This window comes from Centropristis striata, chromosome 6 (genome assembly GCF_030273125.1).
Source record: "Centropristis striata isolate RG_2023a ecotype Rhode Island chromosome 6, C.striata_1.0, whole genome shotgun sequence".
Lineage (NCBI taxonomy): Eukaryota > Metazoa > Chordata > Actinopteri > Perciformes > Serranidae > Centropristis > Centropristis striata.
In genome coordinates, this window is record NC_081522.1 from 11,029,735 (window position 1) to 11,056,218 (window position 26,484).

The 26,484-nt window shown below is 38.5% G+C and overlaps 1 protein-coding gene across 2 annotated transcripts; it reads left to right on the plus strand.

Moving 5' to 3' along the window:
* Nucleotides 1–1,614: 1,614 nt before the first annotated feature.
* On the plus strand, nt 1,615–26,474 carry myrf (myelin regulatory factor). Of its 2 annotated transcripts, none has more exons than XM_059335415.1 (27): nt 1,615–2,762; nt 11,083–11,173; nt 11,333–11,641; nt 12,174–12,235; nt 13,431–13,653; nt 13,778–13,878; nt 14,037–14,151; nt 15,291–15,486; nt 15,574–15,650; nt 15,733–15,843; nt 15,942–16,047; nt 17,750–17,950; nt 18,217–18,325; nt 18,497–18,606; nt 18,681–18,841; nt 18,966–19,038; nt 19,119–19,201; nt 19,303–19,371; nt 19,472–19,555; nt 19,781–19,848; nt 22,468–22,542; nt 22,617–22,841; nt 23,019–23,112; nt 23,350–23,412; nt 23,841–23,946; nt 24,075–24,149; nt 24,279–26,474. In XM_059335415.1, exons 1-27 carry the CDS (start codon nt 2,717–2,719, stop codon nt 24,357–24,359), a joined length of 3,114 nt encoding a protein of 1,037 aa, XP_059191398.1. In that variant the 5' UTR covers nt 1,615–2,716; the 3' UTR covers nt 24,360–26,474. The 2 variants fall into 2 exon arrangements, with proteins under 2 accessions (XP_059191398.1, XP_059191399.1); XM_059335416.1 differs by having other exon boundaries at nt 15,942–16,032.
* The last annotated feature ends 10 nt before the right edge of the window (nt 26,475–26,484 follow it).

A 26,484-nucleotide genomic window follows, 5' to 3' on the forward strand; every position in this document is an offset into this window, starting at 1 on the left:
CTGTTTTCATCAAAAGAGGCTCTAATAAACCCACCGCACTACAAACTCACCACCTAACTGTTGACAAAATATAACAACTAATCTAGCTTAACTGGCGAGCATAGTGAAGCATTAAACTAGCAGCTAAAGAGCCAAAACATTTTCTTAGGAATTGGTGGAAACCAGGCTAGGAAACCAGAACAAAAAATTGTAAACATGTGTGCTAACACGTTATCAACAATGTAACAGCTTAATGTTCTTCTTTTCAGATTGTTCATCTGCCCCCAAATGGCCAAAAGACAATCAATAAATGCAGCTTTAAATAATGGGTGACAATTGGAAGAAACATACCAAGGTAAGTGGCCATGACATCAAGTTTTAAGCAATAATACAATCCGTTAACATTGCACTTTACAGCAAAATAATGAGGTGGAGGCTACAAACTCCATCCACAAACTTTGTCTGTTGTTTGCCATGTCATTATACATATGTTTTAAAAATTATAACTTCAAAATTCATGCAAACATTTTGCAGCTTAGATGCACATTTCTTAACCTATTTTCCAGAGAGTCATTCCAAACTTACATGCCAAACCTTAACCTAAACCTCGACCTAACCAACGTTTATCCTATAATACCTGATTTTTTTTGTCCTAAAAAGAAAACGAGTCTCCTTTTACAGGGTTTATGTGCACACAGCAAGATGGGTACAAGTTGGCCACACACACACACACACACACACACACACAGGCAGTGAGATAGGAGATAAGAAATATAGAATACCGAAATGAACTGCTTTAACATAGCCAGCTGTTTCATTGTCCCCTGCAGCCTCTATCTGTTTCTCTTTCTTGCTTGTCCTCTAAAACAATCTGCATAGTGTGGCTGAAATAACGGAGGCGTTGTTTGTGTTGAATGGAGGAAAAGCAGAGGGGTGGAGGGGGTGGAGAGGGAGATGCTCCAGCTGTGGGGGAACAAGACAACACAACAGCATCTCACATGTGGGTGAGGGGGGGGTGGGCGTCAAGGCCGTGGGGGCTGCACACAGTGGCATTGTTATAAGGGGGGTGGGATGCAGCTGATAAGGTTGAGAGAAATGGATCATTCCCTCAAATCCTCCCCTCGGAAAGGCTTGACACAAAACACTCCTGTTAGTGTGTGGTTGTTTAAACTCCAGGAATTTTAAAAGGCTGCACAGATGTTTTTTAATCACTAAAACACACGGTAGATCAAATATTTTCATGCTGCTAGATCAGGGAGATTAAAAATATTTATTTTTAGGACCATGAATCAGGTAGTGTTAAAACTAAACTTGACAGCACATTAGATCAACTTTGCTGGAAGGCTTTTTTTTCTCTAAAGCATCCTCAGCACTGACCTGCTGCATGCTGGGTTTTTTTTTTTTACATTTGCTTACAGTTCAGTATAATAATAATAATAATAATATATAGGTACATTTAAATATCCATAGTGCTTTATAAAGCATTTTATAATGACTTAATAGCATCAGAAAACATCATAAGCTTCTATTAGGATATGAGGGGAAAAAGCTCAATATACAAAAACCTAAGAGAGAGAAATCTCAGGAGCAGCAACAAAGGAGGGATTCCTCTATCAGGGCAGAAGGACATGCTGGAGACATACTGGACACAGAATAGACAAAGTACTGAAATTTAAATGACCAATAAGTGTTTATGTTCATCCCACATTTCATGCTAAGTTTTAGAGCATGAAAATACATTTTTGGTGTTAAACATTTTCAGGAAAGATATGTTTATCTGAAATACCAATCGCTGATTATTAAAAAAACAGCCTCAACACAAAACCCAAAGGGATGTTTTCAAATTACTTGATATGTCTAACAAAGATATGTCATTTTGTAATAAGAAAAGCGGCAAATCCTCATGCTTAAGAAGTTGTGCTATTCTTGCTTGAAAATGACCGAAATGATCAATCAAATAGGCTATCAAAATAGCGATTTTATTATGACCAATCAATCGACTAATCGTTGTTGCTCTTTATACGTTTCAATGTGAGATAAAAGTGTTGTTATAAGATTAAGTTTAAACTATGCTAAACCAGCTGTGGAGTACCGCGGACACATGCGTCCTTACATTAACTTTTTTTGTCCGGGATATTTGCAGCAGCAGCAGCAGCCTGGCGCACATCCCTCACCTGCCTCAGCTCCTCTCCTCCGACTCTGCTGCACACATGCTGTGTGAGAGGGAGAGGCAAAGGAGGAAGAGAATCAACAGAGGGGACTTCTGAGCAGGTTTAACAACCAACTTTTACGCACGCTTTTTATTTTTGAAAGACTTATATTTCCCAGACAATTTTTCTATTTTTCTTCAGACTGATGGTATTTTTTAGCCAAACTTCATTATGACACTACTTGAGGGAGCTGAAATGAAGGTGCGCCTGAAGGCAGACTTTTTAACCTTTTTCTTATATGGATTTTTGTTGGCACCTTAAGACTATAGTTTTAAAGTTATAGCCAGTACCGTAGCGTCACTGGAGGCGTTTGGCGAAGGAACGTCAATCAGTGCCAAGTTGCTGAACAGGAGAAAGAAGTTCTCCGCATGAAGCGTTGGATTTATATGAACTAAATCAAGAAGTCGCCACACAAAAAAAATATAATCTGGATTCCGTGATGTGTATTTGAAAGTTTCCCCGATCCGAATTGATTTCGTTCGGACGAGGGGAGACTTTAATGGATTTTTTATGTGGGACCCGCTAGGATGGACGTGGTAGATGAAACTGAAGCGTTACAGAGATTTTTTGAAGGTAAGAAGGTCTGATTATAATAAATATTTATTAATAGCTATAGTTCAACATTAAAACTTATTGTAGGCCTACAGGACAATAACAGTAGAGGGGGGAAAGGTGTGATTTTTGCTACTATTACAACAATCTTATCTTCTAAATAATTTGTTTCAGTGAAGGAAAAACAAGTTTAAGTGTCAGCTCTTGTCAAATGTAGTTTTACCTAGTATATCATAGGCTGTGTATAGTTTAAGTGAAAATGGTTCACTGTTCTGTTGCACACATGGCAGGTGGCTTCACAATAATAATAGCCATAATGTTTGCAGTTTTATAAGACTTGTGGCTTTTCAGTGAAAGTTCCCCAACTGCACACTGTTTTCACTTAAACTTTTCCTTTTGATTGTTCCTTTTGAAACCTAAAAACGTAAGGAGGCAGGAGGTTTAAAGAGTGCGGGGAGCAAAAGTGCTGGTGATGGGTAACAGATCAAGTTAAACGGGGAATCCTAAGAAAAAAATGAGGTGGAGGAGGGTGGGGTTGAGGCTTGGAAGGGTGTAGGAATTCAAGTCAAGATAAATGGTGTGTTTTGCAAGGGTGCTGTGGCACAGTGTGTGTGTTAGAGACAGACATGAGCAATGGGATTCTAACCAGTGATGTAGTGTTGCTCATCACAAAGCAAACAAACATAAATAGAACCAAAATCAGTACGGAAGAGCGCCAATTTATGTTTAACAATGTTTATCCCCCATGTCCACTTGATAAAGATACAATATTATATATTATGGCATAAAAGCTGTGATATTTTAGATGGTAAACCTTTTTTTTAAAACATATACAAAATAGTTTGTTGTTCTTTTAGTACATCTTAGTTATGTTTGTTGACTGGCAGACTTGAAGATCTTGACTGTATTTGCATTCAAAATCAATTTTAATTTGAAAATAATCATGACTTTAAGAACCTTTATGAAACTTTTACATATCAGAAGCAAGATAATTACATTTTGCCGCCTTTGTTTGAAGAGTTTTTCCCTGTGCTCTGTGATTTACAGCTTGCCACAGAATTCACATCTGGCTAATTAGTTTTTTTAGTGAAACTTTGAATGTCAAATGTTCCAGAAGTCAAGTGCACATAAAACACATACTGTGGTTTTATGTATAATATATTATCTGTAAAGAGTCTTAACACTTGATTATAGTATAGACAGAGTGTTGACTTAAATATATACAGCTATCCATGACTGTCAGAGGTTCCTTGCCACTCTGACAGGAATTTAGTGTGTTTACATTCTTGCTTTGGGAGTTCAAGAGATGTTCTTACTTTGGCTTTATTTCAGCCACTTTTTGCTTGGACTAAAATGTCAACTTGTCCATGAGAAGTATAAAGTAGTTGCCGCTTTAGATGGTTATTATCATATTTTACTTGTGCTTTCTCTTAACTGGCCAAACTCCTAATTATATCTCTCCTGGATTGCAGATTTAGGTCTTTTGGTGATCAAACTAATTTGAACTGGTGAGAAAAAGTAACATTAATAAGCCTTCAGTTTGATATATTAGATAATTAGTGTCAATGTTCATCTTGGCCTTTATCTGAAAGAGACACACACTCTCACAGAAGCACACACACACTGCACTATAATGGATTTTGGCACTGGTAAACTGTGATTTAATAGGATTAGTGAAATCTGTATACATTCACACTAATGCACAGTGTACATTCCAAGCATAGTCCTGGTGGCTGTTAAAACACAATGAGGTGAGACTGGTGTTTCTCTTTGAGTATTTGGCCTTCCCCAGGCGCTCGCTCACTCTGACTCCATTAGAGTGACAGTGAGCAGACAGGGTGAGGAGGTGAGATAATGCAGACTAGGGTGGAGGGAGACTGGCCTGTTGAAAGAATACCCAGTTAAACCACCAACTGCCCCAAAACTTGACCTTCTCCTCTCTGACTCTCACTCAAACACTCACAGAACCATGTTTGCACACAAAAGGATCACTGCATTTATTGCTGGTGTGTTGTGTTTTTCCAGGTAATATTGCCCTTAAACATTTACATTTTTTCGGAGATCACGTATACAGTCAGTAAATGTGAATTCAGCAGACATTAGACAGCATATATAAACCAGATCCAGCACTTACAGCCACAGTAGAGGCTCTTTAAAGCTGTACTTAGGTCAGATTAGTCAGAATGCTCACAATGACAATGCCAAACGGATATAATACGTACCATATTAACAATCTTAATTTAGTATGTAAGCTGCGTAACATTTGCTTATTTAGCACAAAAGAAAGTACAATGGAGGCTTTAGTCATTGAAGGTGCAGTATGTGATTTTGAAGAAAGATGGAGAATTGATTGTTGAGTCTAAATCACAGACTGTCAAATAAGGATGCATTGTATTGGTGTTTCTGTCCAACTACCAACCCAAAGCATCAATATTTGACAAATCAACCAATGAGACACAACAGTAAACTGCCTTTCTCCAATATCACATAGTGCATCTTTTAATGTCAACCAAAATATTGGGCAAGTATTGACCTTACAGTTCATCGTAAAGTGGGTTTGAATGTCGGTACCAAAATTTTATTATAATCCATTCTGTAGCCTTAGAGACATTTTACCTCATAGGGGCACTAGAAAGAAAAAAAGAATCACCAAAGTGAGTAGGATTCATCCTCTGAGGATCATGAATATCTGGACTATCATGATACTCCAATAGGAGAAAGGGGATAGGAGCACACTGGTTGATTTGCACTCGACAAAGACATAAAGCAAACGCATATATAGTCAACCTAGAACAGGTGTACAATTGTAATTGGATTAACTGGGTGAAGAGGAGTTAAGACCTACTGGATAATGGATCCAAGAACCTTGTTTCAGCTAGTAAAGATATTTGGGTCTGGACCAATGGTAGTGAACATTGCCATCCACAGAGTCACGCTGCTAGTGTGGCTGAAAACCCTTTCATTTAAATTACATTGCTTATTCAGAAGAAGCTGTTATAAGACACAGTGAGTGAGTGAGTGAGTGAGTGAGTGAGTGAGTGAGTGAGTGAGTGAGTGAGTGAGTGAGTGAGTGAGTGATCTTTTGACTCTTAGAGCCGCACAATTGAAGTGCCATATAGTTCCATTATATTTGAGAAAAGACATAACTTGTTAAGTCCAACACTCGCCAACTTACTCCATAACAAGCTAGATTGATAAATAGCACTTTTTTTATAGCACTTATTTATTTTTGATGTTGAGTGAAAGTCCCTTTACATGGTATCTGCCGGAAATAAAACTTTGAGCACCTCCTAACCGTCTGAGCCTGCCCTTAAAAGATGAACAACTCATCTTGCATGTTGTTATATAAAAAAATCCCATTAAGTTCCGCTGTACTCCCACAGTAGTTGTGAATCATGGATGGGAAGGCCGTCATCCATCTTGGAAAAGCAGTAAAACAGAGCGAAGTTTGGATGGTTCCTCTGATTTACAGGTTTAGCAGTGAATTGCACTTAGAGGAATGTATTGTTTTTGAGCAGCCAGGCTTACAGAGCTTACGAGTAGGTTTTATTTTTCATTGTTATGCCTCACTCCCATCAGTGCTGACTGCCAACTGAATAATCCTCGGCCGGTGCATGTTGTTTGTGGTTAAAATTGACCTAAACAGATTTATTCACTTTTTGTGTTTGTGTGTGTGTGTGTGTGTGTGTGTGTGTGTGTGTAATAACTTTACAAAAGTATTTTGTATTAGACTGCATCCTTAATGTCATCCTGCAGTAGGGCCTCACTGATATGGAATTTTTGAGACCAATACTGATTTTGAGAGAACATTTCATTTGTCCAGCTCTCTGCTGGACAAGCTATGTGATGATGACACCATTTCTAAATCACCATAAGCATTGTTTTATGCATTAGAAAATGTTCTCTAAATAAGTCCATATCAAGCAACATATATGATAATACCTTTGGATACCAATACATCTATCATATGATGTATATCTATCATATCATATCAGCCACTGCAGATGTTTATTCAGTAGTTGAAAACAAAAAACACCCTTGTTTTTGTTTATCTACATGAGTCTGTTATCTTGCCTCTGTTATCTGCACTGATTCTGAGAATTATCAGTCTAATGAACCAATTTTTCCTCTTCTTCTTCTTTTTCTTCTTCTTCACAATACTCTTCATGTTCTTAGTTTTATTCTTCTCTTTTTCTCGTCTTCCTTTATCGTCTTCCTCTTCTTTTCCTCCTGGATGTCTTCTTCATCTCCTTGCACCGTCTTTCTCTCGCCTTGCTCTGCAATTCTGTCTAGTGCTAGCCCTAAAACTCGACCTCACACTTGCAGTGTCTAGGATTTTTTTTTTCCAACCTCGCTCCATGTCCCGGTCCCAGCCTTGTCACTCCTGTAATCTCCTGAGCCAGGTCCGCCGGTGCGACCAGTGCTTGTGTGCGACAAGGGCTGTGTGTGGTAGCCTGGTACAGCCCTTTCTCATGACTGGGGAATAATCCTCATTATAACACTCTCCGAGCCTTTCTCACACACTCACACACATATGGTTTTTTACATAGGCATGCACGCGCGCGCACACACACACACACACACACACACACACACTTGTTACTCTGATCTGCGACTCTCAGGTCTACAGAAGAAACTCTTTCAGCCCGTGTAGAGAAACATGTGAAAAATTAGAGAGGAATATTTCTTTTCATTTTCTGTTTCAGGTGCTTTCATCTCAAGGACATCAACATGCTTTGGCTACGCGCAGGTACTCTGCCGCTCTGTCCGCTCTGCTTCTCTTTAGATGTGATTTATTAGTCCCTACCTGATGAGGAGCTTTCTGTTCGTATTCACTTCTTAATTAATATCTGTGTCATTGTGATGCTCTTCAATCCTTTACCAGTAACTCTGTCTTAGAAAAAACAACCAGAAAAGGTCTATAACTGTATGGCTATATGTCAGAGCTGTCTAACATTCTCTGGTGTAGATTTGGCACATTTCCTTTCATTTACTATTTGTGTCTGTCTGTGTGTTAAGCTGCGCATTGTAGGCACAATCGCTGAATTCTTAGAGTGTGCAGCATCTTGTAGAACAATTAAGAGATTGTTTGATTGTGTTCATTGATCATATTGACATAGCTAAGATCAATCAAGTTGTTTTTACTTGATTTTTGTGAACATGATCTCCAAAAGTGTTACAAGATCTCAGAAACAGGCACCTGATACTTTTTCGTAGATATACACCTGTTATTTAATACATTGAAGGATTTAGAAAACATCTGATTCAACGTTTGTTGCAAAGCTTTTTTTGATATTGGTTTGGTAAAATTTGCCGATAAATCTCTTAGAAAGAAATTCAGTGCAATATGTGTGTATGTGTAATGTGTTGTGGGTGTGCAGACAAGTTCATTCTGGTAAGTTTGATCATCAGGTGGACTTTGTTCTTCCTCTGAAAGTGTTTAATTATTAACACACACATGTGAGTATAGTACACATCTCATATGGAGGCAAGACATCCGTGTAAAATTTTGGTGAAGTGTTGTTCAGCTTTTATGATCCTTAAAATTTTCTTCCCTGTCCGTGGCCTTAATAAACGTTTACACTACTCTACAGGAAGATGATTACATTTCATACTAATATATACTAGAAACTTTTAATGAAAAGTTGTGCATTTGATTGATTGATAAAAGTCAAATCATGTTAATTGGCATTCAGATACTCGGTCCTCTGTTTGTGTTCATTTTAGATTATTACTCTGCTGACAACTCGGGCATTGAAATGGTGGCAACACACACAAGCAAATACACACATACATGCGTATGCTTACAAGCATACACACACATACACACTCCCCTCTCAGCCCCTAATCTCTCAAAAGGCCAGTCTGTATCGAAGTTGGACTGACAATCATTTCACTGTTCCTTGTTGAACACAGCTGGACAGAGAAAAACATAGAGGGCGGGGGAATTTACACATCCAGTTCACAGCAATTTACACTTCACTGATTCAGTGATTTGAATTTTACAGTTACTTAATTTATTTCTATTATTTCTTTCTTTCTATTATTATTTCCACTGGAAATGTATTCACATAAATGTATAAAGGTCCATATATTATGAAGTCTATGGTTCATAATTTGTTTCCGCTGCTCAAATGTTGCCAAAAAAATAATTTATTGTAGGTTAAATAATTATTTGTTTTGAATGCTGTTATTTCCACTGATGTGTGTATATTGCCCAAAATCACAAATTTGTCCTTTTGTCTCACTGTCAACAGTGCAAAAAGCCAATATAAAGCAAAAGGGGCAAATTATCACCCAATTCTGTGTTACACCTCTTTTTGGAATGTATCAATGTTATTTTGTGGCATTTGGCTTAAAGACACCCACATGTCTGATTACATTTGAAACCGGGTCAAATTACAAAAGAAGACAACAGGATATATAGTAGCTAACTCTAAAAGAAATCCCAATACAAAAATGAATAAAATGTACACAAAGGGGTCTTGGTAAATGGTAAATGGTAAATGGGTCTTGGGAGAGGACTAGATTTTAAATCAAAGACTTGAACTTCTGTCACTCTTGACTTGAACTCAACCACTCTTGTCTTGGACACTTTATTACAGCCCTGTTTCATTTTCTCTCCTCCGTCTTGTACATTTTCCCCCTTCATCATTCCATCCTTGGACATCAAACTTGTATTCTTGTCTTTCTCGCCCCAGGTCCCCTCAACCTCCATCTATCTACCCTCCCCTCTCCCTCCATCTCTCTATTTTTCGTTATCAGGCCTGCCAGCTTAAATTTACTGCCTATTTGGGTGGGGTGCACATCTGGATCTTATTTAAAGGGGAACCATCCTGCTTTTCTCCCCTTGCACTGGCATGTATGAAGAGACATTAACCATCTGTTTTTATCCAGCAAAGAAAGCCAGTCAGTGTAAACAGCCTAGTTTTTTCTAAAAACATGGTAGTATGAGGATTTCTAATGTTAAACAATAGAAGTTGTGGTGTTTTTGATTTGATTGGTCTGAGACAAGTGGTTTGGTTTGTTGATTTAATGATTGTGCGTTGTAAAATGTTGATTAGATGTTGTCAGCTCTGCGATTGGATAGAATGAAGCACATATTATTCCCAAGATAATATGGTCCATTAAATCATTTGTGGTTAACAGTAGTAATGTGTAGAGAGAGTTTGGAGAGGAACTGAGACAATAATACCAATTACTGATGTTTCTGTTGCATTTCTGATGATGTGTTAGTGTTAGTGGAAGACAAAAAAAGAGGGAAAAGGAGAATTTTTTCCAATGCTAACACAAAAATTCCTTGCATTCCCAACTGAGTAGCTGCTTAATCTATCAGAGAAAGAATGAGTGTGCGTGTGTGTATGTGAGAGAGAGAGCAAGAGAGAGAAAAGGAGAAAGACTGGGGTTGCCTGCCCACCCACTATATACCAGGTCTTCACCCTCTGCTTCACCCCCTCCGTCCTACTCCCCCTCTCCTCTCTCACACTCACTCTGTTTCCTGCAACGAATGGCCACTTTAAAGAAAATGCATCACTTTCTCTCATGTTACATTTGATTTGAATGCTCTGGAAACAATAAGGAAGGCTGGTTTATGTAAAGTGGTTTACTCTTTTCTAAATATATGCATAAGCAAGTGCTTGTTCTGCTTGTTGGTGTTTTAAAGATTAAGTGGGGTCATGTGTTTGGGATTTGTGAAGCTTTGGCTATCAAAGGGGGAAAATGACCCTGGGGTGAAGTAAGGGGAGCTTTAAGGAAATTATGAAATTACTAAAATATATTAAAACTAATCATCTGGTATGAGAAGAATGACAAGACAACAAGACGGAGCAGCCTTTTAGATTTGGTTTGTCTTTATGATGGTAGTAAACAAAGAAAACAGAGGTGACACAATCTAGTTCAGTAACTCAGTTAGTAATTTTCTGATTAGAGGCACTGAATCATCAGTATGTGATCTATAATGTTGACTACTAACACATGTTTAGACTGTTGGTCACTCTTGTGATGTTAACCTTTAAATTCTCAGAAAGCAAATCAGAGCCTTGTTCGTAATCCTGATTATGTGTTCAGCAAAAGATTGTGAATGTATGCATTGTAAATGTAAATGCATTGATACGTTTAAGTAATCAGGTTATTTGGCGGATACAGAAAGGCTCTAAGTCATAAACAAACTGAGTTAATAATATGTCATTAGATAGATTCTTACTGGGCATTGTTACAACATAAGCTTGTGTTGAAACTAGAGCTATTGTGGCAGTGTGTGGAGTTGCTGAAAGATTCCCATTGCTAATTCCCAGATGCTCTCCATCTCCACTCTGTGTTCCCGACCCTCCCTTCACTACAGGTCATGATATTATCAGTTCTCTGGAGCCAGCCAACATCGACACCAGTATCCTGGAAGAGTACATCAGCAAGGAGGACGATAGCACTGACATGTCAGTAGGGACTTCAAACTACCCAGCAACGTCAAAACAACATGAACCAAGCGAATCAGATCATGTCGTTACAAAGGAATTTGTTTTTTCTGATAAGGGTAATCCCTTTTTTCTTCTTCCACTTCTTCTTCTTCTTCTTCTTCTACTTATTTCTCCCAGCTGTTTCTCAGAGGTCCACAGCACCCCAGGACCAACTTACTCATCTCCTCAGGCAGGAGTGTCCTCTTCCGGGGGGTTGGTGTGTGGTGTGAGCCCCCCTATTCCATTGCGGCAAGGAGCCCCTCCGCCCGGGCCTCCTAACTGTCAGAACGCCTACCCCCCAGGTCCATCCCTGGGCCTCCGACACAACTACCTCTGCCTGGGACAGCAGCAGCAGCAGCAACAACACCAGCAGCAGCAGCAGCAGCAGCAGCAGCAGCAGCAGCAGGCTCACGTCAAGCCTGAGCATAGGGGCCACTACGCTCCAGGGTGAGCACAGTACCACAGAGGAAGATAGATAGAGGTACAAGAAGGAAAAAGTATGGCATGAGATCATACATAGGAATGTTCAAGAAATGTTTAAGATGCTCCCACAACTCCTATTTTAAACTTGAAATTAGGCAGAAATTACAGCAGATGATGCAGTATATTTTTTAAAGCATGCAGTGAAACCAGACACACACCCTACTACACAGCCATTATGCAATCAATACTTGATTAGGCTTCATTTGTACAAATAAAAAAGCTGGCTAAGAGGGGGAGGGAGACTGATAACAGACAGAGAGAGAGAGTCAAATTACATCCTGCAAAAAAAAAACCCTGACACACACAATCTTGTGTAAAGAAAGTCTACACTCACTCTGATCCTAAAAGAGTTTCTCCCTTAAATAAAATGGCAGTTTAGAAAATAAGAAGAATATACATGGTTCCCAGCTTCAAACATGGTATTTATTAGAAGCTTTTTTAAAGATTTGAATTTTTAATATAACTGTTCAACCTCAACTGCTTTCTCTTTCTTTAGGACACTACCTGAGTCCCCCCCAGACTCCAGCTCAGAGCCGTACTCTCCTCAGCAGGTGAATGGTGAGTAACTTTTTCCTCTCCCTGCAAAAATGTGTAGAAAGAATGTGACAAAGAGAACATATATCAGATTTTGGATTTATTCATTTAAATTATCATTGCATCAAATCTTTATTATTATAAATATATACTTATATATATATTCTTAAGGCTTCAATGCTCAATGAATATGAATTATTTATATCCAACAGTTTATATATGACGTTCTAATCTAACGCATTGTATATTATTTGATAATTTCTCACAGAATGTGCTTTATTGGAGTGAAACACCTAACCCTACACATCTCTTGATATCCATGCATGCGTGCGTGCGTGCGTGCGTGCGTGCATGCATGTGTGCGTGCGTGTGTGCGCGCGTGTTGATTGGATGTAATTTTCATTGTTTTATGGGTAAACTATGTTGAGATGGTGCAAATATGTTTTAAACATGTCTAATATCTTTCAAATAAATACTTCTTGTGTTGTTCTTTCACATAACTAAGACTATAGCTGGGTTAAAATATTCTGTATTGAATTTTTCCAAGGGAAAATATACGCAGAAGTTCCCCATATACAGCAATTTCTATCTTGTAAGGGGTCCTTGGCTGAAAAAAGTTTGAGAAACTCAGCTATAGGCTGAAGACGCAGAGTCAGAGGAAGCCACTGACGTATTCAAAGTGTATAGGGTCATAGTCTAAATTAATATAAATAAATAAATAAATAAATAAATATCTGTCTATCTAACTATCATCACTTTATTTGAACAGAGCATGAAGACAAAAAGAAGTCCATGACCAAATAGATCAATATATTGAATGCATCATGTATCTGTCATTTATTAATCAACTGTTAATATGATTTGTTTAGAAAAATGGAACAGAATTACCTCCTCTGAACTCTGTTTTAAGTGTGTCAATAAGGAATAGGCCAGCGTATGTTTGGCTTGTTTCAACATACAAGTTGAACAACAGTGGCACTCAAAGTCATTACGCACTTCTCTCCACTCTCACACCTGTGTTGGTCTTACCCATTAGAAAAAAGGTGTGGGAGAGTGTTATCTGATCGGCATCCCTCCAGTACTCCAGTTTGAAACAATGGAAAATACCTTCAGCTATGGCTGGAAGGAAGTAAAATAAACTGCAGTATGAAATGCAGAACAGACAGATCAACTTCTGGGTGTATAATCATGTAGACATTATAACCCTTGTGTCTTTTAGATCCTCACATGATCAGGACCATGACACCAGAGAACATGTGTCATATGACACCAACGCCGCCCCTCCCACCACACGGGCACTATCCCAACATGCATCGGGACATGTATCTGAAGCCTGAGCCCATGATATCACAGTATCCCATTGGTCCAGCCACGAGCGGAAGTGGAGACATGCAGCAGACTCAGATGCTCCATCAGCTGCTGCAGCATCCTCAGGGGCAGGAGTGAGTCATTGAGACAAATTGGAGGGAGGGTTGTGCTGTACACTTTGTATAGAGCAGAAGGAATGATGGGAAGGAGTAGAAGTGGGTGCAACTTTTGACTGTGTGTTTCCATTTCCTCACACAGCGGCATCCCTGTCCACCAGGCCAAGAAGAGGAAGCACTCTGACTCTCCCAACAGCACCCTCAATTCCCAAATCCTCACAGGTATCATCAAACAAGAACCAGGTAGGCAGGCATCTTTCTTTTCTTCCTCATCTCTACCTCAGCCTCATCTGCTCTTACCTACCCTTAAACTTTTGCACAGATAAACACTTTTACAGAACAGTTGCAAACATACTTGGCATTCTTCTATCTTGCTTTAATTGCTGATCTGTTTGTCCTAGGTTTAATGCAGGATGCAGATAACTCGTACCTGGACCCAAACTATCAGTGCATTAAGTGGCAGCCTCACCAGCAGAATAAGTGGACACCACTGTATGACGCAAACTGCAAAGAACTGTGGGTGGAATTTATTTTGGCATATATATGTACATCTTGAGGTCATGTCTTTGGGCGAAAAGAGCTGAAAGGACTCTGCAGTGAGCCAAAAATTAAAGAAGTTATAATTGCTTAAATAAATAATCAAACAAAGTATAGAGTGGGAGTGGCAAAGGAATAGCAGGGTTGCAGAGGTCTACAAATTCCTCAGAGGTGAGCTGTGCGGGGGAGTGAATGAGTGCAGGGTTTCGGCTTAGAGAGAAAACGTCAGGACGGGGGTAAGGGGAGAAATTAGTGTACACCTACTTGTGCTTTTGCAATGCCAAAATATAAAAAGTATAGATAGGGAGGAAGGTTAAAATGAACTCACAAGACCTTTCAGATATGTTATCAAAACCACCTGGTTGCCCATCTCAACTATTAGCACACTACATCTACATGAAGGCACAGAAGGTTTTAAAGTAGATTTATTAAGTCTCTCTGCGTCGTAAAGTTATGGGGAAAAAATGGCAAAACTGAGGCCCAGGGGCCTGTGCAGGGGTCTCTACCCATGAGAAGACATTTATTAACATAAATCAACTTTTTTTACCAAATTACATATGCTCCGTCCACATGCGTATCAGCAGAGATGGGTCGTATTTAATTAATTGTATTTAAAATACACATTTAAATGAATTAACAACTTATTTTGTCATTTGTATTTTGCTGAACAGGACAAAAAAAAAGATGTCATTTGTAGCGAAATACCCCAAAAATATACTTTAGAAATACTAAAATGCATTATTAAATATTTCATTTTATTCTCATTTTTATCCCCAGGTTTAAACTAAAATAAGAAAAACAAAATAACAACAAATAAATTGTATAGCAATACTGTATTGTACAGCTGCATTCTAATGGTGGAATGGTACTGTTTTGTGTCTTTAGCTTTCATTTAATTGGTTTCTTAAAAAAGTTGCTCTTGAATAGGCATCTGTGCTGATGTATCACTCTGATGGCTTGGACCTAAAAACATGCTGAAGACCCCTGTAATAGAGTCAAGAGTCTCCCCCTGGTGATAAAAATGCCCAAACTTTGCTGAATGCTGCTGTTTTCTACTCTTTTCACAAAGCCAACTCCATATTCACATTATTCATACATCACTCTTTCCCTGTCTGTAGTCCAATGCCGACCTACCGTGTTGATGCTGACAAGGGCTTCAACTTCTCCTTGGCTGATGATGCTTTTGTTTGCCAGAAGAAGAATCATTTCCAGGTCACAGTATACGTAGGCATGCTGGGAGATCCCAAGTACATCAAGACGAGTGACGGCCTGCAGCCAATCGACTGCTTCTATCTCAAACTCAATGGAGTAAAGGTGCAAAATAGTGAACACAACATCTGCTGAACAGATCATTTGCTCTACAATATTAATTCTATATTTTAATTTTCTCTTCATTGCCAGGTGGAGGCCGTGAATCAGTCTATCAGTGTGGAGCAGTCACAGTCTGACCGAAGCAAAAGACCGTTTAAACCAGTGCTGTGAGTCTGAACTCTACACAAAACAGTGTACACCTGTAAAAGGTGTTTTTTTTTGCATAATGTGTGATTTTGTTTCTCCCAGGGTCACTCTGCCCTCAGAGCAGGTCACAAAGGTCACAGTGGGGCGGCTTCACTTCAGTGAGACCACTGCAAACAACATGAGGAAGAAGGGCAAACCAAACCCTGACCAGAGGTGAACGATGTGCCATCACATGTAAACACATGATTCACTATATGATCCTGTCAAAGCTGCAGTAGTCACCTCTGCTCCTGATGTTCTTCACCCTGCAGGTATTTCATGCTGGTGGTGGCGCTGCACGCTCAGTCCCACAGTCAGACCTACACTGTGGCTGCCCAAGCGTCTGAGAGGATCATCGTCAGGGTAACGTCTGGCCATGTCTGTCTGCCTCCTACAACAATCATATCCCTTGTGAATGTGACACCTTTGGTCTACTTTACACACCTTTCTGCACTTAAAAATCACTGTGTAGATCTCAACATCTTCTCCATTGTCTGTCTTTCCATTTCTTTTATCTGCGTGGCTGTGATCCCCAGCACACTTATTGTACACTCCCATATACGCAAAAGGCTGTGCTGTGAGAACCATGGACCTTCAAAACATAAACTTTTCTTGAACTAAGAAGAATAACCTTGTTTAAACTTGCAGCTGCAAAACTTTTCCATCGTCTGGCAGGGAAAGTAATTTAAAAAAAAAACACTGAGGGCCTTTCCTGGCGGCAATAGGCTTAATCAGCAATGTGTGGGCTCATTTGGCAAAGGCTTACATATAACAGGCATTAATTTATATGTTCCTGCACTCCAACTTATAATCAAGGGAACAGTCTTAATCCATAAAGAAACATGGTTTTCACTGGACAGCCATGGCATTGCACTTACTCCAGATATTTAAAACATGTAATTACAGTGTATAGTTGCATGTAACTGCATGAGCTTAAGAAGTATTAGAGCTATTTGGAAGCTACGCAATCATTTACCTTCAGCCAAAGGGCTTACATGAAAACACAATTTGGTGAATAATTTGGTTTATTGAGTAAATTTAAACACAGACTAAGCTACCACCCGGATTCCAAACAAGTTGGGACATTGTCTAAAACGTAAATATAGCAAAATGCAATAATTCTCTAATCCTTTCTGACAATTATTCAGATGAAAACAATATATTTAAGCTCTTAAACCTGCCTGCCAGCAGATAGGAGCAGGGGTAGGTGTAGGGTGAGAAAATAAAAATAAAACTCATGTAGTATCTGTTATGTTTTAACTACATGCTAAACAAGCACAATTGCAGAAGCTAGAAGATTACATTTTAAACCACATCCCAACTTCCTTGGAATTGGGCTTGTATAAGATCTAATGTAAAGTCAACCCTTTACGTCTTAGGCTTGTGTTAAAGGACTAGTTCGATATTTTTGGGTAATAGCCTATTTGCTTTAGTACTGTATTGTAATTATATGGCTGTAACTAGAAGCTGGTTAGCTAGACTGTCTCTGTCCAACAAGACAAAATCAATTAAATCTTCTTACCAGCACCACTACTGCCCACAATACAAAGTCTGTGCAGGGGGGGGGTTAGATATTTTTAGATCATTTCATAAAGAGAAACGTTGCAAATTTTACCGGCTTTGTAATTGCCATATTGGTAGAATATGCAAATGAACGTGTTTGACTTTCCTTCATGTTGCCAGCGCCTGGAACTCCCCACTCATTCGCCAGCAAAAGTCAACATGTTTCATGTCATGCTACAGACTTTTTCTGGCAAATATGTGGGGTTAAAGCTCCAGGCGCTGGCAACATGGAGGGAAGCCAAACAGAGTTCATCTGCATATTCTAACCACACTGCAATGATACAAAGCCAGTACCTTTAACTGGGAGCAATCCAGAGCTCTTCCTGGAGTCTCCACTAGTTGCCTGAAAGAATGGTATCGATCTTTTCATTCCCTCTGCAAATAAGCAAATAAGTATATTTTCCAAAATGTCAAACTAATTCTTTATAAATATTATAATTGTTTCAGTTTTTTGGCATATCTTTAAGAAACACCTGAACTCCTGTTTTGCACTTTCTCCTTTGTCTCTCTGTTACAGGCATCCAACCCAGGCCAGTTTGAAAGTGACAACGAGGTGCTGTGGCAGCGAGGTCAACTGCCAGACTCAGTCTACCACCACGGGAGGGTCGGCATCAACACAGACCGGCCAGATGAGGCCCTTGTTGTCCATGGCAATGTGAAGGTCATGGGTTCCCTGGTACACCCGTCTGACATCAGGGCCAAAGAAAATGTCCAGGAGGTCAGGATGACACTCAGTGTGTATGTATATGGGTGTGTGTTTGTGCATGTGCGTGTGTGTGCTTCCAGACTGTCAGTGTGTCATTGTGTGCTTGTCATCATGAATCATGTCATCACAATGCCCATGCTCAGCACGGCTGACGGTGCAGTTTAAGTTTTGTCTTTTCATTGAACTTGAACCAAACATTTTCATCTGCAACATGAACATTGTGTTTTCATCATCTTCACCATCTGCATGAACGTCATTGTCATTCTGTCTGTGTGTAGGTCGACACCACAGACAATTTGAAACGGATTTCTCAGATGAGGCTGGTCCATTATCAATACAAGCCTGAGTTTGCTGCCACCGTGGGCATAGAGAACACTGCAGAGACTGGTAACAACTTCATAAATAACACAAATTTAAATTTCCTCCATCATCTGTACATCGTGTTATCATCTTAATGTCTTAATATGTGATCTGTCCATTGGTGTGCAAGTGTGTCCTTTCTCTGTGCATGCTGTCATGTTTTTGCTGCTCTTTTCACTAATCACTATAATCCTGCAGGAGTGATTGCTCAAGAGGTCCAGCAAATCTTACCTGAAGCAGTGAAGGAGGGAGGCGATGTGGTGTGTGCCAACGGAGAAACTATCCCCAACCTGTTAGTGGTCAACAAGGTATTGAAAACACATAAAAATACAGTATGCATACACATCACTTACATACCCACTAACAGCTCTCTCTTTTAAAGGATCGTATCTTCATGGAGAATGTGGGAGCAGTGAAGGAGCTCTGTAAGCTGACAGACAACCTGGAGACTCGTATAGACGAACTGGAGCGATGGAGCCGCAAACTGGCCAAGCTGCGTCGTCTAGACAGCATGAAGAGCACCGTGAGTGGAGGCACCATCAGGTGAGTGATGACCAGTAATCGCCTCCAAGTTAGGCTTCAGGGCAGATTTTAAACATTGACATAAATAATTTTGTGTGATTTTAATATAATTCATAGATTACTTTTGTTTTTCTTGTCCATGTAGCCAATCTGGGAGTTATTTCAGCAGAACAGGAAGTGGCCCACTCAAGAAGAAGACAGTGAAACCTGGGAGCAAGGTATGTGGTGATAATCATGTATTTAAACAGTGTTGTAACTGAAGAGCAGGATTTACAGTTTTAGTGTGTTTTTATTGCAGAATTCAGCTCCAGATCAAGGCTGCATCAGCCAGAGGTTCATGCAAGGAACCATCCTGGCGCTGGTCATTGTCATGGCCTTCAGGTTAGGCTCAGTCAAGTGTGATTGGGGTGGAAGTGGTGCGTAAACAAAAAAATTAGATTCTTTGTGCATTAGTGACATGATGTTTATTTGTTCCCCGACAGTGTAATTTCCATGTCCGTCCTTTATGTGTTGACTCTTCACCACAGAGGAGATGTTACAGAGAAAGATGGGTAGGTGCTTTGAGGGAGAAAGTTACTTTATAGTAAAATAATTCAATTTTCCTCTTCTCCATTAATGTCTTTCTATATAATCTGTTCCTGCTCTCTGTAGCTATGTTCCTCCCTGTGTTCTCTACATCTCTTGGATGCCCATCTTCACTGCCACTGTAACTTTCTGTCCACCTGTCTGCCCATGGTACGCTTTCAGCTACTGCCTTTCTTGCTACTTCATTGTTTCATTTTCTGATCTATTCTTTCAGTCTTATCTTTGATTGCTTAGTTGGGTGTTTCTTTTTTCCTGTCTGAAAGGAGATCATGAGTCACGTATCTAAACACAGTAAAATAAATTGGGTTTTAAATGTATCGTTATTTTACCTAAAGCACGCTCTTGACCTCCTGTACTGCCATCTGATTGTTGCAGGTCCAGAGCTGCACTGGGATCCTCACGCAAGAGTCCATATACTCCACAGTCCACCACCCCTGCACCAGGTGAGTGGAGTGACTAACCACCTTACTAAGTTTGGTAATTTTGAAAAGCTCGTAGTGAATATAAGCTTATTATATTTGTAGTGTGAGGAGGTTACTTTTGAAATGTAATAGGTTACATTTGACTAGTTACCCTGTTAAATGTAATAAGTAATGCCACTTTTTTAATTATTTCATGAAAGTATTCATTTACTTTTTGGGTACTTTTATAACAAAGCTAAAAAGTCGATGTTGACAGCATTTTCACCACTGGTAAACAAACTTTACAATGTAACAGTAATTTAAGAGCCCTTTTGTGTTTTCAGAATAAAGTATTGTTGAATGTCTAGCATCAAAAAGCATGTCTGATAACACTTGCAAACTCCGGATGTTTGAGGGGCAGGGGTGAAAATAATAATAAATGGCACTGCTGTATGCGGTGGGGAACCAGCGCACAAAAAGTCATACATGGTGAAATCCTGTTTTGTCTACTGAAAGGGTGCCTTGGAGGCCCAAAGAATACTCACGTTATTAAATAACAACTTCCTGCAGGTGGCGCTATTTTCAACACAAAACACAAAGTGTTGCATATCTCCATATTGGTGTGTCTGAATGACATGAAACTCAAGATCCTACTTCCCCATGAGCCCCTGAGGCTCTGTGCAAAATTTTAGCCGATGACCACTACGTGGCGCTCTTTAAATTGAAGTATTTTATATCTCCAAATTGGTTGGTCGGATTAACACCAAACTTGGTATACTTATTGTCAGTGCCCTCCTGAGGATAACCCGTGAAGGTTTTATTTATCGGCCCCTAGGTGGCGCTCTTTTTATCTATGTTATTTACTTTATTTGTACCCAGAGGTAGATTTTGTTTGCAGTATAGAGTACTCATACACACACACAAAAGAGGCACATGTCACACATCATTCAACTTAAGACAGTGGGAGTTAAGAAATGGCAAGTTAAATAAAATAAAATAAAAACTAGGACTGCAAGCAGTACTGAACGGGCCCTCGCAGTACATGCATGTCGGGGCATGCTGTCGCCGGGGTGTGTGCGTTACAGGGGCCAGTCTATACCACCCCTATGAATTTCATTGCCTTAAGTGTTATAGTGTGGCCACGGTACCAAATATGAAATTAGACTGCCACCACAGTGCCACCTAGGGGCCGATAAATAAAACCTTAAAGGGTTATCCTCAGGAGGGCATTGACAATAATTGTACCAAGTTTTGTATAATAATCCACAAACTATCCCTTTAATCCTCATACAGTGTCTGAAGGAGGACTCTTAACTGATATGTATAAGTTAGATGTATTAGCTATGTACATTTGCTCAAGTACTGGACTTAAAGTACAATTTTGAGGTACTTTTACGTACATTTTATATAACTTTATACTTCTACTCCACTACATTTTGAGGCAAATATTGTACTTTAATTACTTTTCAGGTCAAGATTTAAAATGAAAAACATGATACATTTAAAATGATTACCCATTTTTATAAATTAAACCACTTAAAAGTTTATTAGGTAGTTAAAAGGAGCGGAGTGGAGTCATTTCACAGTGTGGTATTAGTACTTTTACTGAAGTAAAGATCTGAATACTTCTTCCACCACTGTCATTTTTACTTCTTTCCTTTTTTTTAAACTTTTTTTTTTACTTTTTTAAAAACTTTTTTTTATAAAGTTTTTTTAAAACTTTTTTTAAAAACTTTTTTTTAAACTTTTTTTTAAACTTTTTTAAAACTTTTTTTAAAACTTTTTTAAAAACTTTTTTTTAAAACTTTTTTTTAGCTGGTGCATGCGCGGCAGGCTGCAAGGCCGCGAAAAAAAAAAGTTTAAAAAAAAAGTTTTAAAAAAAGTTTAAAAAAAAAAGTTTTAAAAAAAGTTTTAAAAAATAAGTTAAAAAATAAGTTTAAAAAAAAGTTTAAAAAAAAAGTAAAGAAGTAAAAAGGACAGTGGTGGAAGAAGTATTCAGATCCTTTACTTCAGTAAAAGTACTAATATCACACTGTGAAATGACTCCACTCCGCTCATTTTAACTACCTAATAAACTTTTAAGTGGTTTAATTTATAAAAATGGGTAATCATTTTAAATGTATCATGTTTTTCATTTTAAATCTTGACCTGAAAAGTAATTAAAGTACAAAATTTGCCTCAAAATGTAGTGGAGTAAAAGTATAAAGTTATATAAAATGTACGTAAAAGTACCTCAAAATTGTACTTTAAGTCCAGTACTTGAGTAAATGTACATAGTTACTTTAATGTACATTTTAGTTACTAAAGGGATAGTTTGTGCATTATTATACAAAACTTGGTACAATTATTGTCAATGCCCTTTAAGGTTTTATTGATCGGCCCCTAGGTGGCACTGTGGTGGCAGTCTAATTTCATATTTGGTACCGTGGCCACACTATAACACTTAAGGCAATGAAATTCATAGGGGTGGTATGGACTGGCCCCTGTAATGCACACACCCCAACGGCAGCATGCCCCACGCGTGTACTGCGAGGGCCGTTCAGTACTGCTTGTTTAATTATGTAATTCTTTTATGTGAAACTAGTGACTCCCCAAAACTGAATATAATCACACTTTCCTGAGTTCTGATAATTTTCTCTCATTTGCTCACAAATCCTGCAGCTTGCTGTTCAACTACAGCCACAAACAACCAATCAGCTACAGTTTTGACATTGAGTAACAACCAGTCCACACCAGGTATGTAAGCAAATATGAGTTTTACTGTAGTGTACATTTGTCCTCAATCCACATTAATTATTTTACTTCTCTAGATTTAGGCAGTCCAGTTCCCACACAAAGCACGAAGAAGGCCAAGTCCAGAGCGATGGAAAAAGACCGCTATAGAAACCACCTGAGCACACCACAGCACACCTCAGCACCTTTATACCTTGCCAAGTCCAAAAAGCCGGCACCTACAGATCTGGGCGGAGTGGGAACTACCAACCGTCTGCCCCCAGGACAGCTGCCACGCAGACAACGCAGCCTACACACAAAGGGTAAATCCACTTACACAGCCTAGACACAGCACTTTCTTCACACATATAAAATGCAGTATGCAAACACAGTAAAGCCAGGTGTTTGACGACAGCAAACAACACTTATCTACATACTGGACAATGGAATGCTACGGTATGGGTATGGTGCTCAAAGTGCAGCTTTTCTTATTTTTGCAGGAGGAAGATTGGCTCCTTCTCTAACTAGTCTACATATCGTGGAGACAAACCAAGAGATCACAACAAACACTTGCAAAACACCTGAAAGCTGCAGGTATTTACCTAAAGGTTGCACTAATCTTGAGATGATGTACAGATAGGGGAGAAATTTATGGAAGAAGCAGCATGAAGTGTTGGTATAGAGTCATCGAAACAACTTGTCCTGTATGGAATTACCTGAATTTATCATGTTTATTTCCTTTGATTAGTATTTTTTCTGTGTGTTTACCATGTACACAATTACAGTTTATATTCAGGTCTTGATATTTAATGTTATTTATGTTGACTCTAGCTACACAGTGTCACTCCATGGAAACCGAAATTCCTCCATCTCACAAATCACTTTGCACATGACGTGAGTATACAAACATCACGCTATTCACATTACTACACACATGCAATGATATGCTTTACATGTTTGTATATCCCAGTTATTTCCAAAGAGGTTTTCCTGTAGAGAACCATATAATTTTGGCACTAATTATTTTTAAAATAGAGACAGTTTTTAATTGGAACACATTAAATTAATTCATTGCAATTAAACTAGATTTACCAAGACTCTTGTAGTCAGTGTACAGTTAGTCAGCTGAACATTAAAAATGTAAAAATTTTCCCAGACAGGCATACAATTCAGCAGTAATTAAGAAAAAAAGTTGCCAAACATGAATTATTGATAAATACATTTGAACTTTTTCATATAAAGTCGGTAAATTGGTAGGAAATAACAGATCCAAAAAGCAACAAAACAACATTTAGACATAAGGCATTATTAATTCATTGCAGGTCTATGAACATCATGTGGGTTCGTCAATGTGGAGCCACCAAGGGACGTTTATGTCCCGACCACACAGAGACGGAGCTTTATGGGGGACAGAGCACATCCACAAAGGTAAATAATCACAATGACAATCAATAATATAATCAAAACATATTCACTTCTTTTTTCATTTTGTACCACTACCAATATGTTAAACTAGAACAATTGTTTATTGTATATTCTTCATACTTTTCTCTCAGGGGACTCATCACCTGTGGTCAGTGCCCATCCTGTCTTTCCAGGACATCACCTATCACTTCCGTGTCTCCCTGTCTGTGAGTAAACTTGGCTTTCAGACGCTGCATGTCGCCTCTTTGTTCTTTGATCCAATTATTGTCAGACTTAATTTGAATGACTGATTAAAGCTTTTTTTTTTTTTATCTCCACATGCTTTTCACTGACAGAGTGACGTGAGCTGTGCTGCTGAAGGAGAAGCCTCATCATACTCTGACTACCATTTTCTCATTCAGAGCAGCTGTGTGTGAGAAAGAAGACGAGGTGTCCCAGTGCCTTTACAATATGCCACATTTTCCCCTTTGGTTCTATTTGTTCGCTGTTGTGATGGGATCGGGTTTTGTCTCATTATTGTACATTATTTTTAAATATATTCATACAGAACAAACTATATACCACTGGCCCAACTGTAATTCCCTCCATATGTATATGCATTAAGACATCTCTTTTTGCTGTGATCACTGGAGTTTGAAACACTGTTTTTCTGTCACTTAAAATGTTTTAGATCACTGTATTGACGGCTGTGTTGTGTCACTGTTAACTGAGTTTAAAGCTCTTTTTTAAAAATTAATGATCACCAAGTCTTCCATACTTAATACAAGTCATAATTACTTTATAGCAGAATTCAAGTTTCTAAATGAAGTCCAGGCTAAGATACTGTAGATGACACAGCACACAAATACAATGAATCTGTATGTACACTGAAACCAGTGTCAACTGTAAACAAAACCACTTTTCAATAGTTTTATACACTGAAGAGAAGATCATTGGCTTCTGCTGAAGGCCTCAGTGAATGGTTGCAACTCGCACTGAAAATATACCTCAGTAGTGCACACTGGCAAATCCTGGGTCTCTACAGTGGAGCATTGTGTTTGGAGCTGCTGCAGTCCACTAGACTGTCTGCTGTCTTCTTGTGCAGCAGCTGACCGAACACTGTACAGAGAAGGAAATACTGTGCAGTATTTATATCTCAGTTGTGGCATTGAATGAAACATCAACTTGCTACATTAAATGTTTATGCATAAGCATAATTTTACACAGAAATCATTATTCCTAAAATAAAGGCATACAAGTCATACTTTTTACTACTAATTTCAACAGATTCACTGGAAGGCGTGATAAGACTGGATAATTAAACAAATCACTGGAAATGAACATGTAGAAACACTGACAGCTCTTGGCATCTGATAGTGGAAATGCAACAAGTCCAACACTGACAGTATTTCAAGAAACACTGGAATAGCTTACACTGTATTTTGCTAACTGGACAAAATGCTGGCAAGGCAATAAATGGCATATATCATTTCAGGTGCATGCCCAATCATTTATCTAAAATGATAAATCTCAGCTCAGAGGCAACTCAAAGGCTGCCTCAGCCATGAAAATCCCATTTTAATGGCTCGATCATAAAGCTGAGGAGGAGTTGCATTTATTAGCGCACACTGCAGAGATAGAATTGGATATTATACACTGGACTGTTTTGTGTATTTCTCTGGATGTTTTGAATACATTTACTGTGCCTATACAATTAAGACTATGCAGTGTATAACACTTTGACTATAACTGAATTGTATGATGTCTTCTTTTTTCTTCTTCTTCTTTTCTATTGTCCTTTATTGTTTTTAAGCCATTCTCCACCTACTATCACCACCATGCTCTTGTTGTTTTTGTCAAAATTTGTTTTTAAATTCATATTCCATATGTCAGAAAGAAAAAAAGTAGTTCCTCTCAAATGTCAAATCAATATTAAATAGGAAAAACAGCCATCATATGAAGGTCTATGGAATTTATCATAATATTAAGACACTGTACAATACTTTCAGTATAATTATTATGACTTCAGTGGGTATAGTGTACTATTTTAGCTTATTTATAATGCACCAGCTAGCATAATGAAACCACTGTAGCACTTTTTGCACTGTATATATGAACTGCTTTTGCTCTATCCAGTGCACCAGACTGTTTTCATATACTCTGGTAGAACTGCATTACATGTAACTGTATAGCTTCATTTTGTTACTACCAATGCTCCTTTTTATCTGATGTGTTTTATCATATTGTTTTTATAGTTGATATTTTTGAGGGGTTGTTGTATTATCAATAATATATTAACGTTTAGCTAATTGTGCCCAGAAAATGATTGACAAGCATGTAAAAAAAACAACACACACATACCAATACATTTCTAATTTTAGCACTATTTGTTAAGAGAAAATGCCATAACATTAAAACTCGCTGAGTACTTTAATATCACTACTTTATCTTTTTAGCCCATTTTATCATTACAGTTTCACAGCCTTTGTCAAAAAATATGCTGTAATACCATGTAAATGCATGTAGTAAATAAATTTGTGATTGAACTTTGATTGTCAAACC

What these genes read in the sequence shown, in the direction of transcription:
- myrf (XM_059335415.1), top strand. Translation starts at nt 2,717, where the DNA reads ATGGACGTGGTAGATGAAACTGAAGCGTTACAGAGATTTTTTGAAG. An exon ending in AGACCGTTTAAACCAGTGCT is followed by an intron (nt 15,651 to 15,732) that starts GTGAGTCTGAAC and finishes TGTTTCTCCCAG; the next exon opens with GGTCACTCTGCCCTCAGAGC. An exon ending in GTCATTGTCATGGCCTTCAG is followed by an intron (nt 19,202 to 19,302) that starts GTTAGGCTCAGT and finishes GTTCCCCGACAG; the next exon opens with TGTAATTTCCATGTCCGTCC.